The sequence below is a fragment of the Rosa chinensis genome, chromosome 7, assembly GCF_002994745.2.
Source record: "Rosa chinensis cultivar Old Blush chromosome 7, RchiOBHm-V2, whole genome shotgun sequence".
Taxonomy (NCBI): Eukaryota; Viridiplantae; Streptophyta; class Magnoliopsida; order Rosales; family Rosaceae; genus Rosa; species Rosa chinensis.
Genome location: NC_037094.1, coordinates 4,906,185 through 4,922,268, shown reverse-complemented (window position 1 = coordinate 4,922,268; position 16,084 = coordinate 4,906,185). Strand labels below are relative to the sequence as shown.

General features: G+C 37.0%; 3 protein-coding genes and 1 long non-coding RNA gene across 6 annotated transcripts; 2 read left to right on the top strand and 2 right to left on the bottom strand.

Annotated features, from left to right (window-relative positions):
• Window positions 1-1,252: 1,252 nt before the first annotated feature.
• LOC112175873 (putative phospholipid-transporting ATPase 9) lies at window positions 1,253-7,001 on the top strand. Of its 3 annotated transcripts, none has more exons than XM_024313618.2 (12): window positions 1,253-1,475; window positions 1,738-2,280; window positions 2,451-3,802; window positions 3,935-4,045; window positions 4,160-4,436; window positions 4,596-4,684; window positions 4,783-4,891; window positions 5,005-5,214; window positions 5,341-5,466; window positions 5,575-5,673; window positions 5,801-5,992; window positions 6,087-7,001. In XM_024313618.2, exons 2-12 carry the CDS (start codon window positions 1,885-1,887, stop codon window positions 6,714-6,716), a joined length of 3,591 nt encoding a protein of 1,196 aa, XP_024169386.1. In that variant the 5' UTR covers window positions 1,253-1,475; window positions 1,738-1,884; the 3' UTR covers window positions 6,717-7,001. The 3 variants fall into 3 exon arrangements, with proteins under 3 accessions (XP_024169386.1, XP_040366456.1, XP_024169385.1); XM_040510522.1 differs by having other exon boundaries at window positions 1,253-1,596; XM_024313617.2 differs by having other exon boundaries at window positions 1,253-1,596; window positions 1,687-2,280.
• Window positions 7,002-7,363: 362 nt separating this feature from the next.
• On the bottom strand, window positions 7,364-8,128 carry LOC112175874 (probable calcium-binding protein CML15). The gene has a single exon (XM_024313619.2). It carries the CDS (start codon window positions 7,886-7,888, stop codon window positions 7,406-7,408), a length of 483 nt encoding a protein of 160 aa, XP_024169387.1. The 5' UTR covers window positions 7,889-8,128; the 3' UTR covers window positions 7,364-7,405.
• Window positions 8,129-9,918: 1,790 nt separating this feature from the next.
• On the top strand, window positions 9,919-11,719 carry LOC112175872. Its single transcript, XR_002926686.2, has 2 exons — window positions 9,919-10,642; window positions 11,461-11,719. It is a non-coding gene; the product is annotated as an uncharacterized LOC112175872 (long non-coding RNA).
• Window positions 11,720-14,904: 3,185 nt separating this feature from the next.
• Window positions 14,905-15,727, bottom strand: LOC112175871 (ethylene-responsive transcription factor ERN2). The gene has a single exon (XM_024313616.2). The coding sequence runs from the start codon at window positions 15,655-15,657 to the stop codon at window positions 15,013-15,015; it is 645 nt and encodes a 214-aa protein (XP_024169384.1). The 5' UTR covers window positions 15,658-15,727; the 3' UTR covers window positions 14,905-15,012.
• Window positions 15,728-16,084: the final 357 nt, after the last annotated feature.

Sequence of the window (16,084 nt, the reverse complement as noted above, 5' to 3'; positions counted from 1 at the left end):
GGGTATCAAAAAAGGTTGATATCATAAAAGATTAGAGAAAAGACAAAAAATTAAGAAAGAGAGATGATGAAGGACAAACTTCTTCGTGCGTAGAGAGAAAAACTTTGATAGACTTTTTCTTTTTGAAGAGGAAACTTTGATAGACTTTTTGAAATCTTTGGTCTGGAGGCTGGAAAATTATTGGAGTTTGATATGTATAGTTAACACTACAAGTCCATGATTATCTATGATTTTCTAATTCCATAAGTATGAATGATATTTTGAATACCTCTGTATTTTTATTCATTTTTAAAAGTCTTAATTGAATACCCCTAGATTTTTGTGGAATTCATGAAGTCTTTAAAAATCCTAATTGAATATCTCAAAACTTTCATGGACTGTTAAAAGTCTGTATTGAATACATCCAGACTTTTAAATTCCATAGATTTCTTTAAAAATTCTACTAATTCCATATACAATACACCTCCCTTAGATTGGATAAATAGGCTCTGTCATTTTCATGTTGGATTTTCATAGCCCAAATTATCCAATTCATTGTACTAAAACATAAACGGTATGCAGATTTTTTAAGGAAATTATATAATTTGCAATATTCATTTTGTTTTTTGATCGACTCGATAGATATTTTTCTGAATCTGGATCTGCTTTTAGCTAGTCTTTCTTATTGGCTGTTCCTGACTTTTAATCTCATCCCTTACGTCTTTTTTTTTTGTCAACTCATCCCTTACGTCTTGACAGCCTATTTTTCTTCCTGAAACGAGACTTGGTTGGCTTTTATTTGGTCAAGAACAGACAGTACTACTTGCTGGTCAAACTTAATTGGCCAACCTCGCAATCATTGTATTAAATTATTAACAAAGCGTACACTTACCCACCTTAAGCTATCGGCCTCAGCTTACCCACCTTACGTTTTTTACTTTTTTATAATGCCAGCAACTTTAAATTCAGGATATTTATCTCAACTTCCAGTACGTCAGCTCTGACGGCTATTTCATAATTTTATCTTGCTGACTGCTTCATTTCACAGCTACCCCTCACTTTCTTATTACCCTCGTGCATATAATTTGGTCCGTATTACTTATGAACCAGAATGGAAATATACTGACCAAAAAACACGAGAAAGGTGTTTACTTTGATATTTTATATTTACTGTACTAATACTCTAATTATAGCTATTTCTTGACCTTCTAGAAGACTTGGTCCGTACTCAAAACCTTTAACTCGAATCACAATCCAGATCCCTTGGTGTATATCGTATCTTCCAGTTTCTGTAAAAGCTTAATATTCTAGTTTTGTGTCAGATACAATTTTCAAATGGGTTGATTGTTTGTTTGATACCCTCTTTGGCATTTCTCCCTTCTCTCAAGAAGTAGTTGAGTTGGTTCTTTTTGGCGAGCCCAAGAGTCCATTGCCCATATTTCCTCGTTCAAAGTTTGGTGCTTCTAGACCTTTAGCTACAAGTCAAAGCTGGGAAGGTGTAGCCATCTCTCTTTAGCCTTGTTGAGTTGTTGTGCATCACAAAAAAAGAGAAGCAAGAGAAGAGAATAGAAGAAGTACGGGAGCAACTTTCATTTCCTGCCTATCTCTGGGTTTTGGGTACAAGCTTCAGTTCCAAAGATCTCCACTTTTGTTCTAGCTCATATATATATTTTGACTCAAGAGTTTGTCTTTTCACACTGTTTCTAGATTCACCTTGCCTTTTCTGGGATGAGTTTCTGTTTTGTTGTTGTAAAACAGTTGCTTCTGGGGGACTGGAGTGATTGAGTTCTCAGTTGGGTAAGTTTCTGAGTTTGGAGGAACTGAAACTTGCTCGGTTGTTTCTGGAAAAACTCTTTGCTAAAGTACGCTCTTCGCTCTTTGAGCGGAAAAAAAATTGTGTAATATATGGGTGGTGGTGGTAGAAGGAAGAGGCAGCATTTTGGGAGAATCCATGCCTTTCACCGTGGAAAACCATCCGTAGATGAGGAGCATTCGCAGATCGGAGGCCCCGGATTCTCTAGAGTAGTCCATTGCAATGACCCTGAATGCCTTGAGGCCACTGCTAAGAACTATGAAAGCAATTATGTTAGAACCACCAAGTATACACTCGCTACATTCTTACCTAAGGCAGTGTTTGAGCAATTCAGAAGGGTTGCAAATCTGTATTTCCTCATTTGTGCAATACTGTCATTTACACCGCTTTCGCCTTACTCTGCTGTCAGTAATGTTGTCCCTCTTGTGGTTGTGGTTGGAGTTACAATGGGAAAAGAGGCCCTTGAAGATTGGCGGCGCAAAAAGCAGGTAAATTTTCTGAATATATATCCAGACCATGTTTGATGCATTTCCTGATTTTAAGTTTCTATATTAGGCTGTAGTTAGTGATTTTAGTAGTAATCAAGTTGTGTAATGAATATCCAAAAAATAATAATAATAATCAAGTTGTGTAATGTAGTTTGTAAAACTGTTATCAGGATATGGATGTGAACAACAGAAAAGTTCTGGTGCATCGATCGGAAGGTGAATTTGATTTTACCAAGTGGAGGGATTTGAAAGTTGGGGATATAGTGAAAGTGGAAAAGGACCAATTTTTTCCTGCTGATCTTATCTTACTTTCATCAAGCTATGATGAAGCACTTTGCTATGTAGAGACCACCAACCTTGATGGGGAAACTAATTTGAAAATAAAACAATCTCTGGAAGCAACTTCTAATCTTCATGAAGACTCGGGCTTCAAAGATTTCAAGGCTTTGATCAGATGTGAAGACCCGAATGCAAGTCTGTACTCATTCGTAGGGAGTCTGGAGTTTGAAGGGGAATCATACCCTCTTTCACCTCAGCAGCTTCTGCTTAGGGACTCTAAGCTGAGAAACACTGATTTTATATATGGGGTTGTAATCTTCACAGGTCATGATACAAAAGTTATGCAAAACTCAACTGAACCACCTTCCAAGAGAAGCAAAATTGAGAAAAGGATGGATAAGATAGTCTACTTCTTGTTTTTCCTCTTAGTTGTGATGTCTTTTGTTGGTGCTATTGTCTTTGGGGTTACCACTAGCGAAGACATAGAAGATGGGCAATTGATAAGATGGTACCTTAGACCAGATGATACTACAGTTTACTATGATCCAACAAGAGCGCCACTTGCAGCCATTTTGCAGTTCTTAACAGCCGTTATGTTGTACAGTTATTTGATTCCCATTTCCTTGTATGTGTCGATAGAGATTGTCAAAGTGCTCCAGAGCATTTTCATCAACCAGGATCTGCACATGTACTATGAGGAAACTGACAAGCCAGCTCGAGCACGTACCTCAAACTTGAATGAAGAACTTGGCCAAGTTGATACTATTCTATCTGACAAAACAGGAACCTTAACTTGCAACTCAATGGAGTTTATCAAGTGTTCTATTGCCGGGACTGCTTTTGGGCGCGGAGTTACAGAAGTTGAGAGAGCTTTGTCCAGTGGCAAAGGCTCATCTTTGTTTGAAGGGGTGACAGAAGAAGAAGGCCAAGTTGAAGAATCTACTGAAGCCAAGACATCAATAAAAGGCTTTAACTTCATGGATGAAAGAATAATGGATGGCAATTGGGTTAAGGAGCCTCGTGCAGATGTAATCCGGAAGTTTCTACAGTTACTCGCCGTCTGTCATACAGCAATACCTGAAGTTGATGAAGAATCTGGAAGAGTTTCATATGAGGCTGAATCACCAGATGAAGCAGCTTTTGTGATTGCAGCAAGAGAGCTTGGTTTTGAATTTTATGAAAGGGCTCAAACAAGCATCTCCCTGCACGAGTTTGATCCAATGTCTGGAAGGAGAGTTGAAAGGTATACTTCTTGTTTAACACTTCCAATTATTAACAAAATAGTAAAATGGAACTATTTCGAAATCTCTTTTATGGCATGCTGAATTTCTTGATATATGCTGTTCTCAAGCTGCTGTTTACTTTCTGTTTTCAGATCTTATAAGATTTTGAATGTATTGGAGTTTAGTAGCTCAAGGAAGCGAATGTCTGTGATTGTAAGAAATGAGGAGGGAAAGATACTATTGCTCAGTAAAGGTGCTGACAGGTTTGTAAACTCCTTCCTTTCTCTCTGTACTACAAAAATAACTGAGCACTTTGCTCCTCATTTTGGATGGATGAAAAACAAAGAATCATATTCATACTTCTATTCCACAAGCAGTGTCATGTTCCAAAGACTTGCAAGGGATGGAAGGGAGTTTGAAGAGAAGACCCGGGAGCACATTAATGAGTATGCTGATGCTGGTTTGAGGACTTTAGTACTTGCATATCGGGAACTTGATGAAGAAGAGTATTTTGAATTTAACAAAGAATATACTGAGGCCAAGAACTTGGTTAGTTCAGATCGAGAGGAAGCTGTCGAGGAAGTGGCTGAGAAGATAGAGAGGAACTTGATTCTTCTTGGTGCTACTGCAGTTGAAGACAAACTTCAAAATGGGGTATGTTTTAAGACAATCAGCAAAACTATTACCGATAATTATAATTGCACAGTATTACTGCAGATATTCTATTCCAATGTTCATTTGTCACCAAGTGAAAGAACATTGACAGAGATTTTGTATATTAAAACTAAACATCATTTTCTTTGTGCTGAATAGGTTCCTGACTGCATTGACAAGCTTGCTCAGGCTGGAATTAAACTATGGGTTTTGACTGGAGATAAAATGGAGACAGCAATTAATATTGGGTATGGTTACTATCTTGACTTTTGTATCAGCATACTTATATCAGTATATAAACATTGCTAACCATATGCTTCTTCTTTTTTATTTATTTTGCTTCCAGATATGCCTGCAGTTTGCTTCGGCAAGGAATGAAACAAATAATAATAAGCTCAGAAACCCCAGAAGCTAAAGCATTAGACAAGGTGGAGGACAAGTCCAAAGTTGCCATGGTATACTAAATTTCATATGCAAGATTAGTTTTTCAGTGGTTATCTTATAGATAGTAATCATAGTATGTGATTCATGCTGTGGTGCTAAAAATGGTTCTTTAATGATTATTTAGGCATTGAAGGAAAGTGTTTTCCATCAAATAAGTGAGGCAAAGGCATATCTTGCTTCACCAGATCAGAACTCCGAAGCATTGGCTTTGATCATTGATGGGAATTCACTTGCTTATGCCTTAGAGGTAGATGTCCAGGACCTCTTTCTAGAGCTTGCCATTGGCTGTGCATCTGTTATATGCTGTCGTTCATCTCCCAAACAGAAAGCACTTGTAAGTATTCCACCAATCTTGGATTGTTTTTAACTTTTTATGAGGTTGTTGGTTTAATTTATTTGCTCACTTCTATGATTTCAATAGAATTAATACGAAAAGAGTTCTTACTTAAAATAAATGCAGGTCACAAGACTGGTAAAAATTAAAACTGGTAAAACAACTCTGGCAATTGGTGATGGGGCAAATGATGTAGGAATGCTTCAAGAAGCAGATATTGGTGTTGGTATCAGCGGTGTTGAAGGAATGCAGGTAAATACTTCATAAATTTCACTAAATGCATCATCAGTTACTTCCATTTGGAAATATGTTTTGCCAAGTGAATTCTCACTTATTCTATCTGCCTATCTCAAATTTCAGGCAGTCATGTCAAGTGACATTGCAATTGCACAGTTTCGTTTTCTGGAGCGCCTGCTACTCGTACATGGACATTGGTGTTACAGAAGAATCTCATCAATGGTAAGTTCTGTCCTTTAGAGAATTCAACTCATATATAGCTCTGTGATGACCATTTCTTGGACTACTAATTAACTGTGACCCAATGCACTAAAAAAAAAATTTGACACACTCCTTTCTTGTTTGACAGATATGCTATTTCTTTTACAAGAACATTACTTTTGGCTTCACTATCTTTTTCTATGAGATGTATGCTTCATTCTCGGGTCAATCTGCATATAATGATTGGTATCTATCACTCTATAATGTCTTCTTCACATCACTTCCTGTAATTGCATTGGGAGTGTTTGACCAAGATGTCTCAGCCAGATTCTGCCTCAAGGTATGTCCTTTAAGTACATAGAGATATTGTTTTCTTACTTAGTGAAAACTTCACAGCATATGATCCTTATTATCTAGTTGTTTCGATGTAACAGTTCCCACTCTTGTACCAAGAGGGTGCACAAAATGTCTTATTTAGCTGGGTCCGGATACTTGGATGGTCGCTGAACGGCATTGTGTCTGCTATGATAATCTTCTTCTGCTGCATCCTGGCAATAGGTAGTCAAGCCTTTCGCAAAGGAGGGGAAGTTGTTGGCTTCGAAATCTTTGGCGCCACAATGTACTCAATTGTGGTATGGGTTGTCAACTGTCAGATGGCACTATCCATCAGTTACTTCACTTACATACAACATCTCTTCATCTGGGGTGGCATTGTGTTCTGGTACATATTCCAGCTGGCATATGGAGCCTTGGACCCTTCCATATCAACCACTGCCTATAAGGTCTTCATTGAAGCCTGTGCACCAGCCCCATTTTATTGGCTTCTCACACTCTTGGTAGTAGTCACTTCTCTCCTACCTTATTTCACTTATGCCGCCTTCCAAATGCGGTTCTTCCCCATGTATCATCAGATGATACAATGGATGAGAACAGATGGGCAATCAGATGACCCTGAGTTCTGTCGCATGGTGAGGCAGAGATCGATAAGACCCACAACAGTAGGCTACACAGCTCGCATTGCAACATCTAAACGCTTTGAAGAGAAGCCCGAGAGTAGTCATTGATGAATGCACCAGTTAATTTCTACATTATTGTCATAGCCGTAGTGTACATTATTTCAAAAGTAAGAGAAGTATTTTCGCCTTGTATTATATGTTAATTAGTTCTCCATATATTAGAGGAGAGGATGCAGCAAAACTGATCAGCTCATGTCCTTCCAACTTTTTGCTTAGGATATACAGTTATATGGTCAACCAATTGTATCATGTATGATGATGATGATGCGTCAGATGTACAACATCACCAATATTATTCTATTCAATTAGTCAACAAAATTCTTTTGTTTTCTAGGTAAACATAACAATTATTATTGGTGTTGTTTCATTCTGTGGCATCTGAAAAACAATATGCCAACATGAGTTATTAAGAAGCCGTCTGAAATTATCTGCAAACTATAATGTTCCTGTAGATTATGAAATATGCATGAGAAGAGATTCTTCTTCAATAATTGGTATATATAAAACTCATACGAACAAAATTCTTGAAGCAAAAAAGTAGTGGACATATTTCATTTGCTGGTCAGAAACAAAATTTTTTTACAATCTACAGAACCACCAAATGAAAGAAAGAACAAGCTAGAAAACAAAGTAAACTTGTCTATGATCTAAAAATTACTGGAAGCAGATCAGAATTTGTCTGGGTGATGCATCAATAGAGGTATGAGCATGTTAGCTTAGACATCATTACCTTTTGGTCATGAGAGACCAAGGCCTAGATAACCTGAGGCAGACTTTGCCATTATAGTTGCAAATTCATTAAAGCTGATCACACCATCTCCATCTGTGTCAGCCTCTTTGATCATCTCTGTGAGCTCCTTATACGACAACGGTTGGCCCATTTTGGCCATGGATTTTGCCAGCTCTGCTGCAGTAATGTAGCCATTGCCGTCGCGATCAAAGGACTGAAAAACCTCCATGAGTTGCTGCTGGTTTATAAAGATCTCTTCATTCATGTCAGGCAAAATGGCCTTGACCAACTCATCAAATTCAACAGAGCCATTGCCGTTTGCGTCAATGTTGCTTAGCAGAACATGCATTTGGTCACCTGAGGGCCTGAGTCCTAGGGACCGAAGAAGCGCCCCGAGCTCCAGAATGGTGAGGCTGCCATCTGAGTCCATGTCGAATCTTGCGAAGATGGCCCTTAGTTGGTTGAGTTGCTCAACTTGTAATGCAGGCATTAGTACTAGTACTATAAACAACAATGACACAAACAATGAATGTGCACAATATATGAGAAACAGATTGTGAATAACACAATGACTATGCTGACGGTGGTGGTGGTGGTGGTGGCAGCGGAGGAGGAGGAGCAGAAGGGTTGTTGTGGTTTGATTTGCTTTGGAAAAATGAGGGTTGGTGTTTTGGGTGGTGAACGATTGTAAGATTTGAAGGCTAAATTTGGTTTGTGGAGACAACTAAGAGTCGGTGGTTTTCTTTTTCTTATTTTGTCACACACATGGAAGGTTCTCTTTTCATGTGAGCTTTCTAGGAAGGAAGCTAGAATTTTGGAATTTCTTTTGGTGAGTAAATTTAGTCAATTTGCATTGCATGTCTTATGATTGATATTAGATAACTCCGGCACCACAAGAGCTATAGAAAGTTATACCATCATATTCCGGAATATGTGATCTCGAAGTTATAGACATTTTGAGTTTTTCATAAAAATCATTTTTCACCATTAAATATATTATTGAGTCTAAATTTCTTCTTGTGTTTAGTATAATTTTAGCCAACTTGCCTTATCTACAGCTCATTTGAGGTAGCCTGGTCGTGGCTCAATGGTCAAAATTGCATCATCTAATTATTTCATATCTCTATTGGATAAATATTTCTACACATAGTAGGGCTAAGAAAATGAATAATCCATGTTGCATAACTATCTGTTCTGGTGTTTGATTCCCTTCCTAAAATTTGCCTTACATATTAGAAGTTTCAAGTACATCTCTGCTCCAAGGCAATGGTTCCATTCATTCAAAATACCTCTCAAACTATGTTACAAGCACAGCTTTGCAAATGTAACTTAACCCTCTTGGGGAGGAACCTCATCACCTTCTTTAACCTTGGCAATATCATTTCCTCTTTGGCCAAAACCCTTAACCTTTGCTGATCCAACTTCCAGATCAGGATGAGGACAATGATCGCCAGATACACACCAAAACCTGCACTTGTGCTTCAGCCATGTGAGACAGCTTCTTTGATCTCTAATGCCCTCCAATGGTGTCAGCACCACCTGATCCCGGGTCAAAATTCGACCCAACAAGCATGAAAGAAATGCAAGGATGGTTAAGACGGAGATCACCGCAAAGAAAGGGCCAATTGATCCAGAAGAACTGATCGGAACTGCTTCAGGAATCGGATTAGTACTCAAGCTCTCTCCTGCTGGCTGATAATTAGGCAGTGTTTGTGGTGTTGTTGCCATTGCTAGCTAGCTATGTGTAATGTGTTGGAAGGAAAAACAAGTCCATATAGATTGAACAATTGGAGCTATATAAAAGCATCAAAAGGTACAAATAAGCATTGTGTAATAGTGATAAAGGGACAGTTTGCTGGCCTCAAGTGCAGGAATGAGTGGGAGACAACATGGAAAGGAGCTAAAGTAGTGACTTTTTTTTCCTTTTCATTTCTTTTCTTTCTTTTAACTCTAATATGCTTTGAGGTAAGATATGTCTAGTTTGCTTAATGCATACCCTTCTCATCAAGAAAGCAGGCCTTCCTTACTCCCCTTGCATAAGTTGTTAATGTTATGTATATCTATCTTCATTCTTCACAAACCTTCTAACTCCTTACCACCAAAGTAAACTGGAATCCATCAAAATCTATTTTCTCTAAATTTATACATCATAACAAATGCGTCGAATTTCGATACATAATTTTTGAAAACTTGTCAGTCGATTCTAATATAACATGCATTTTACTCGGTTAAAAACTAACATTTCAAATTATCTCCTAAAAAAAAAAAGGCAAAAAAAGAGGCCCAACGAGTATATTACAAACAAGAATTTATATATATAAGGCCCAACCTTGCTCACTCCATCGGTCCATCCAGTGATTCTGGGCCGGAGCTCATGACCGCGGACGATTCAGCAGAGTGGGGTCCCCATACTGATTCAACCAATTATTATTATTCGTACGAAAATGGAATATAAGACGATATCCGAATCAATACGCCCATAACAGTCATTTCGCCAGCAGAATCAGGCAATCAGCTAGTCTTCAAACGACACGTCGTGCTCCTAAACCTTACAGACTTACAGGAATCAAACAGGGGTAAGAAGGTAAGCTCCACACAGAACCCCGAATACGAAAACCCCAAAATACCCCCTTAAGGGGTAAGTGCCCCCCCATTAATTGTCGTTTCCGTTTCTGAGCAAACAAAGAAAGCAGTAAAAGTCCAAAGAGACAGTGAGTCGTGATGAGTAGAGCAAAAAATCGTTGGATATTCCTGGTTTTAATCTGTTTCTCTTCTCTCTCTCACCCTATACCTACACATGCATCAACTATATTAATATATGTATATTTATGTTGAAGAAGCCGGATCTAAGAAACAATTACAGTTTCATTTCAGTGATTACATTCTGTAATGAGATTATTGGTTCTTAGATCTGTGCTACTTGCCACTCACTGACTTTGGATTTTTGTTTCTTTAAGATTTTTTTTTTCTTTTTTTTTGTTATGATTATTTTAGTTTTGGTTGTGTGGGATGGAGTCACTGGAGGCAGCGGTTCATCGATCTCTTCCTGAGATTTTGTCTGTGAAAAGCACAAAAACATGAATCGGTCGATAAACCTCTGCATCCAGCGCTCGCTCACTTTCATTTTCTTTTGTTCTAAATTTGTGTTCTTTATTGGTATCTCAACTTTTTCTTTGTCTATGTTTGTTTGAGGTTCTGATCGGGACCCAGAAGGCAAAAAGTTCTCTAACTTGGTTTCTACAAGGTAAAGAAGCAGTATTTTTTACTGTATTTTTTTTTATATATTTTTTTTTAGGTTTGGTGTGAATTCACAGCATGTGACTTTGTTATATGTCCTATATAAAGGTTGTATCTTTGGGAAGTTATCCTTTACAGATAACTAAACAATGGTAGATTGTTCTATATTATCTGTTTGTAGTTTTGTTGTGCGGTCAAATATTGAGGCTTTGGTCTATATTTTATAGCTGTATTAGCCATTTGGGGTGGGAATATATCAAGTTCATCATCATGATCATGACCCTGAAGATGACAACAGCAAGCCTGGAGTTTCAATTTCTATATCTAGTGATCCAGATAACCAAAGCTTTGGTGTCAATCGATTACTTGAAATGCTTTTATGTGGATAGATTGTATCTTCAAATAACCCGTAATTGTAGACTTTGTGATGGAAAATCTTTTTAACTAGAGCTAGGTCTTGTTCTTTCCCTCTCCCTCTCGGCCAAGCTGTATATCATGCTAAGTACCTGATCATCAAGTTATGTTCTTTAATCATTTTGCTTGTCTCTTAGTGCAATTCTTTATCTACCAAGTGTATATGTATACACTGTTACGTAACTGTAAAGGTTGCTATAGTTTACTTTAGTAGTCCTGCTCTGTATTTATTAGGTCTGTTTTAGTTGCCTAGGCTCATTTTCTTCTTCTTCTTCTTCTTCTTCTTCTTCCTTTTTCCCTTGTGTAATTTTAGAAATTGGACTTCAGTAGTAAGGTAATTTGGTTGCCAATTATTTGTCATTTTCTTGAGCTGGTGGTCAAAAAGTTTGAACTTGTTGCTTTCTTAATAAGGGAATAAGTGTCTTCGAAAGGCTTCAATTGGGGAGACACAGTGTCGTTACTGCGCGAAAGTGGAAGGAAATTACAGTTATGGAGTAGCCCAAGGTGCCTGAGAATCTTTATACTTGATGTAACCTTCTAGAATCTGGCATCAAATTCGTTGCACCCAATTAGAATTTTAGTCCATTAAAGCAGAAAGAAGATTGTAGTCTATTATCGGAACTAATCATATAGTGGAAATTCAAGTATGACGATGTTAGTATGCTATGGATATTCTGGTTGGCTGCTATTCTGGTTCAGTGGTTATAATCTTTCCGACTATTTATTAGCTTTTGATACGCATTAAAATGGTGCCATTTTTGGTCGCGTGTAACAGAAATTTACCTTTATGTTAGTACTAAGAATTCATCTGGTTCTCCAACTGAGTAAATATCCTGATTCGATGCAAGAAATCCCTGTTCTTACTTGAGTAAATATCGGTGTTTGGTTCTTGAATTAAATAGATTCGATGCTTGAGAATGGGAAAACAGTTTCCCTTTCCATTTCAGTAACTGCAAACTCGTGAAAAATAAACTTGCTTTGTAGGAAAATGACGCCCCAGTAAGGAGGGAATTAAAACCTTTCTATACCTGCTTGAATTTTCAGGCTATGAACTGAGGTTTAAAGTATATCCAATCTATAGGAACTAAGCAGAGTTTAAAGATAAACCTACTTGATAAGAAAATGATCGATGCCCCAGAACAGAGGGAATTGAAGGTAAGGTAATATCTATATAAACATTTCTGTGTACGTACAAGTTAAGCATCATAGACCCAAATCACCCGATAAATGGCAAATCCACTTCAGCTATTTGTTTACTGAATTATGGTCTATTGTTTGGTACATCATATGTACAGCTCCCCCAGGAAGGATGCTCCCTTTTTATTTTGACAAACAGTTAGGTGCTGATAATGAAAACGACATTGACGATGGCTATAAATCCAAAACTAGCTAGCAATATCACGATGCATGGTCATTCATGGTGGGAGCGTTGACACTATGGTTAATGTGTGCCACTGAAAATGACCACCACGGCATTACGTGATGATTTTGATTTTTGTGATAACGAACGACAATTTGTCATGGTACAAAAATTAGGCAGAATTGCATGCGTAGGGAATCATTGTTTGTCAATTATATCTTAAGCAACTACTTTTGAAATTTGATCTTAGCTTAGGCTATATTGATCCTACATACAGAATATTAGTATATACTAGTGTAATCTGTGTGCTTCAGGTATGATATCGTAGTTTATTTGTTCTTCGATCTTAACAAAGGGAAAACGTTCCGAGTGGTTTTGGATTATGTGTAATTGGCTGAAGTTCAAGTCTATTTATTTTGGTGATGTGAGATTGGTAGTTGTTAGTGTGACTTTTATCCGCTTTAATTTTGTTTTGTTTTGCATGTTGTTTTTATTGTCATGTTGTAGTTAGAATTTTTGTTAATTGTCTCGTTAAATATGTACGTTTATGTAATATGTTGGAACTTTTTTTTTTTTTATCAAGAAGAAACTTCATTAATAATAAACTTGATATAATGAGTTTTGACAACATCTCATACACAAAAATGATCACTGGACTTCACACTGGAACTCCAAGATGACTGACTGACGAAGTCAAAAAAGGCCTTGCCTCAACTACAGACTAAAACTTGCACAACAATTAAAAGGCAAAGACAATATGCGCCGGAGCAGTGAATCCTTGACAATATGTTGGAACTTATCTATTAAAATCGGTTGAAACCAATTGGTATGTCCATATAATTAATGAAGATATGCAAATCCTAATATTGTAGTAGCTACTAATTATATGATCATAAGAAGTTCGACAAACACACGTACCGTAGGTTTTCGATCATTTCCCATATATACAATTCTACTTTGTCTAACTCTTAAATCTTTTCTGATCATGAACTATATCAAAGATAGCTACTTTTCGAGTGCGAAGAGGATTGCCCTAGCCTATTTGATTCATGTTATGAACTGTATATGCCTACAACTTGTTTCATTGTGATCGAGGCTGTAGCAATATCATGAGCAATAGGCTTTATATTGTTGTCCTTTTCTTTCTCTCTAACGATTCGAACCATGTCTAGTAAGATGTTAAACAAGCTATACATGCCTGTACAAAATTAACATCGCATCATCCCTCACTCTGCATAAAAAGGTGCTTCTTTTTTCGCATATAGTAATGAGACAGCACTGTGTATGATATAACCTAGACATATATACTTTATATAAAAATCCATATATATATGATTAGTTTTATTTCCTGAAGTTTCACACGTACTAATGGGGGGAAATTTCTGTATTGTAAATTGAAAAGAACTATATCTGAGGCACTTTCCTGGCCAAAAATTAGTAAACAATTATCTTAGTAATTAAGGAGTCATGTAATATTCTCAGCCATCATAATCAATTTCATAATAATTAGTGACAGCAGAAATATAAATTTTATTCACACACCTCTAAATAGTAAATACACATCCATTTTTTTATACATCCAACATCAGATTTTATGGGTACATAAAATTATCAAAAGAGACATTTATATCAAAATTAAAGAAACATAGTTGGATTTTACTGCTTTAGCGTTTTCTTCTCCACTACATGAATGAAGATGCAAACTTAGAGCCCTAGTTACAAATAGTTAACAACTCGTCTACAACACTATACAAACATAGTCAAATGAATTCTGAGTTTTTGATCTCTAAAGCACTTATGCAGTTATGCATAACATTGGGTCCTTCTCTTTCTTCACCTTCTGCTCATGGTAGAAGAATCATGAAAGTTGTAGATGTGGAGAGCTTAATTGATTTTCGTTTCCAGATTGTTTTTTCTCTTATGCCCATATGGCCATAACCATCATCTGGGTTGTTGGAGTTTGCTTGAAATCAGGACTACTTTATTTGTGATATCATAGATCAGGGGTTTCATGGATTGATCGAAAATAGTCAAATAGAGAAGTATACATATTGCTCGTCTCATTCCATGGAAGATTGCTCATGACCCATGTTGTTTGATATTTGATAGTGGATCATGGAGCAGATGGGACAGAGGACGACCTTGATGGAGGAAAAATATAGTTCTTTTAATTAAGAAGTTTAATTTCATAAGAAAAAGAAAAGGTATCGATAATTGATTAGGAGTGTGGGACACAAGATTTGAACCTGTGTATTTACAGAATATGTATGGTGTATTGTGAATGAGGATAGCTTAGGAAGTTTGGGGTTGTGCTTCTAGTAAAATTTTAAAATAAAAAAGTTAATATGTGGTGTATTCAGTAGGGGATGTGTATCTAGTATTTAGCAATGTGTGAACAAAATTTCCCCAGCAGAAAACACACAATAATTTGGTAATTATTTTCAAAGGTAGAAAAAGAAAACACAATTAATCACAAGGACTACATTTAATACTCTTCTTTGATCATCATATTTATCTCAAAACATGCTAGGATTCAACACAAAGCAACTTAATGAAGTGACTATGGACGCCTCTTGATAACCTTTTTTCGTTCACATTGATCATCATGAAGTAGCACTGAAGGTAGGAGCAACAACAACAGAAGAATAAACCTTAGAAGTACCAAACGAAAGTGCGCAATGGTAATCATCATGATCTTGAACATCAGAAGCAGTACTTGTTGATGAAGAGCACACTATAGTTTCTTCAACAAGTGCATCAAAGTTATTGTTTGAATCAAACTGACCCCCCTTTGATCCTATGATCGTCGACGATGATGAGGACCTTGCAATTGCTGCATGATTCTTCATGATCGCGTGCTGAAGCAGCTGATAAAGCCGCGGATTCTTCTTCAATATGTTGCAATTTTCTTCATGTATATTCATGAAGTTCATTCCATGCTGCTGATGAGATGATGGGAAGTTGGTCTTTGCATTCCTTCCTCTCAAAACCCTTGCAGCCTTATCATAAGCCAATGCAGCCTCTTCTGCTCTATCAAAAGTTCCCAACCATAGTCTCAGATTCTGTGATGAGTCCTTGATCTCAGCCACCCATCTTCCTGATGGCCTTTGTCTCACTCCTAGGAACCTCCTTCCATTAATCTTTGCTTTTTTCGGAACCTTGATCGCCCTAGTACTAGTACAACCACTCTCTTTATTTTCATGGAAAGTTTCTTTTTGGTTTGGTGTTGAGCTCTGTAGGCTGTCCATGAGAGTAGAGAAGGGTTTGGTTTAGCTTTGCTAATTTTTTTGGAATGATTAGAGTTAGTGAAAGGGAAGGGAAGGCATCTGCACTGTTATTATAGAGTTAGTGAGTACTATAAGAATGATGACAGGGATAATGGCATGTTGGCCGTCTCATTAGGGTTTGTTTGTTTCCCAAGTAATAACATTATAATAAGTTGAAATTTTAAACTAATCTTGAGTTGGTTTGGTTTACATAACGCCAAATTAATGTTTTGTTCTCGATTTAATTACTTAATAAAAAGAGATTGAGTGTAATATTATGGAAAGGCACGGGTGAGCGGTATATATGTACTGAAGCTAAGCATGCAAATCAAATTGGCATAAATATATACTAATTGCCATCCTCATTTGTGTACCTAATAGATCAGCAGCCTCCTAATTCGAAGTCTTT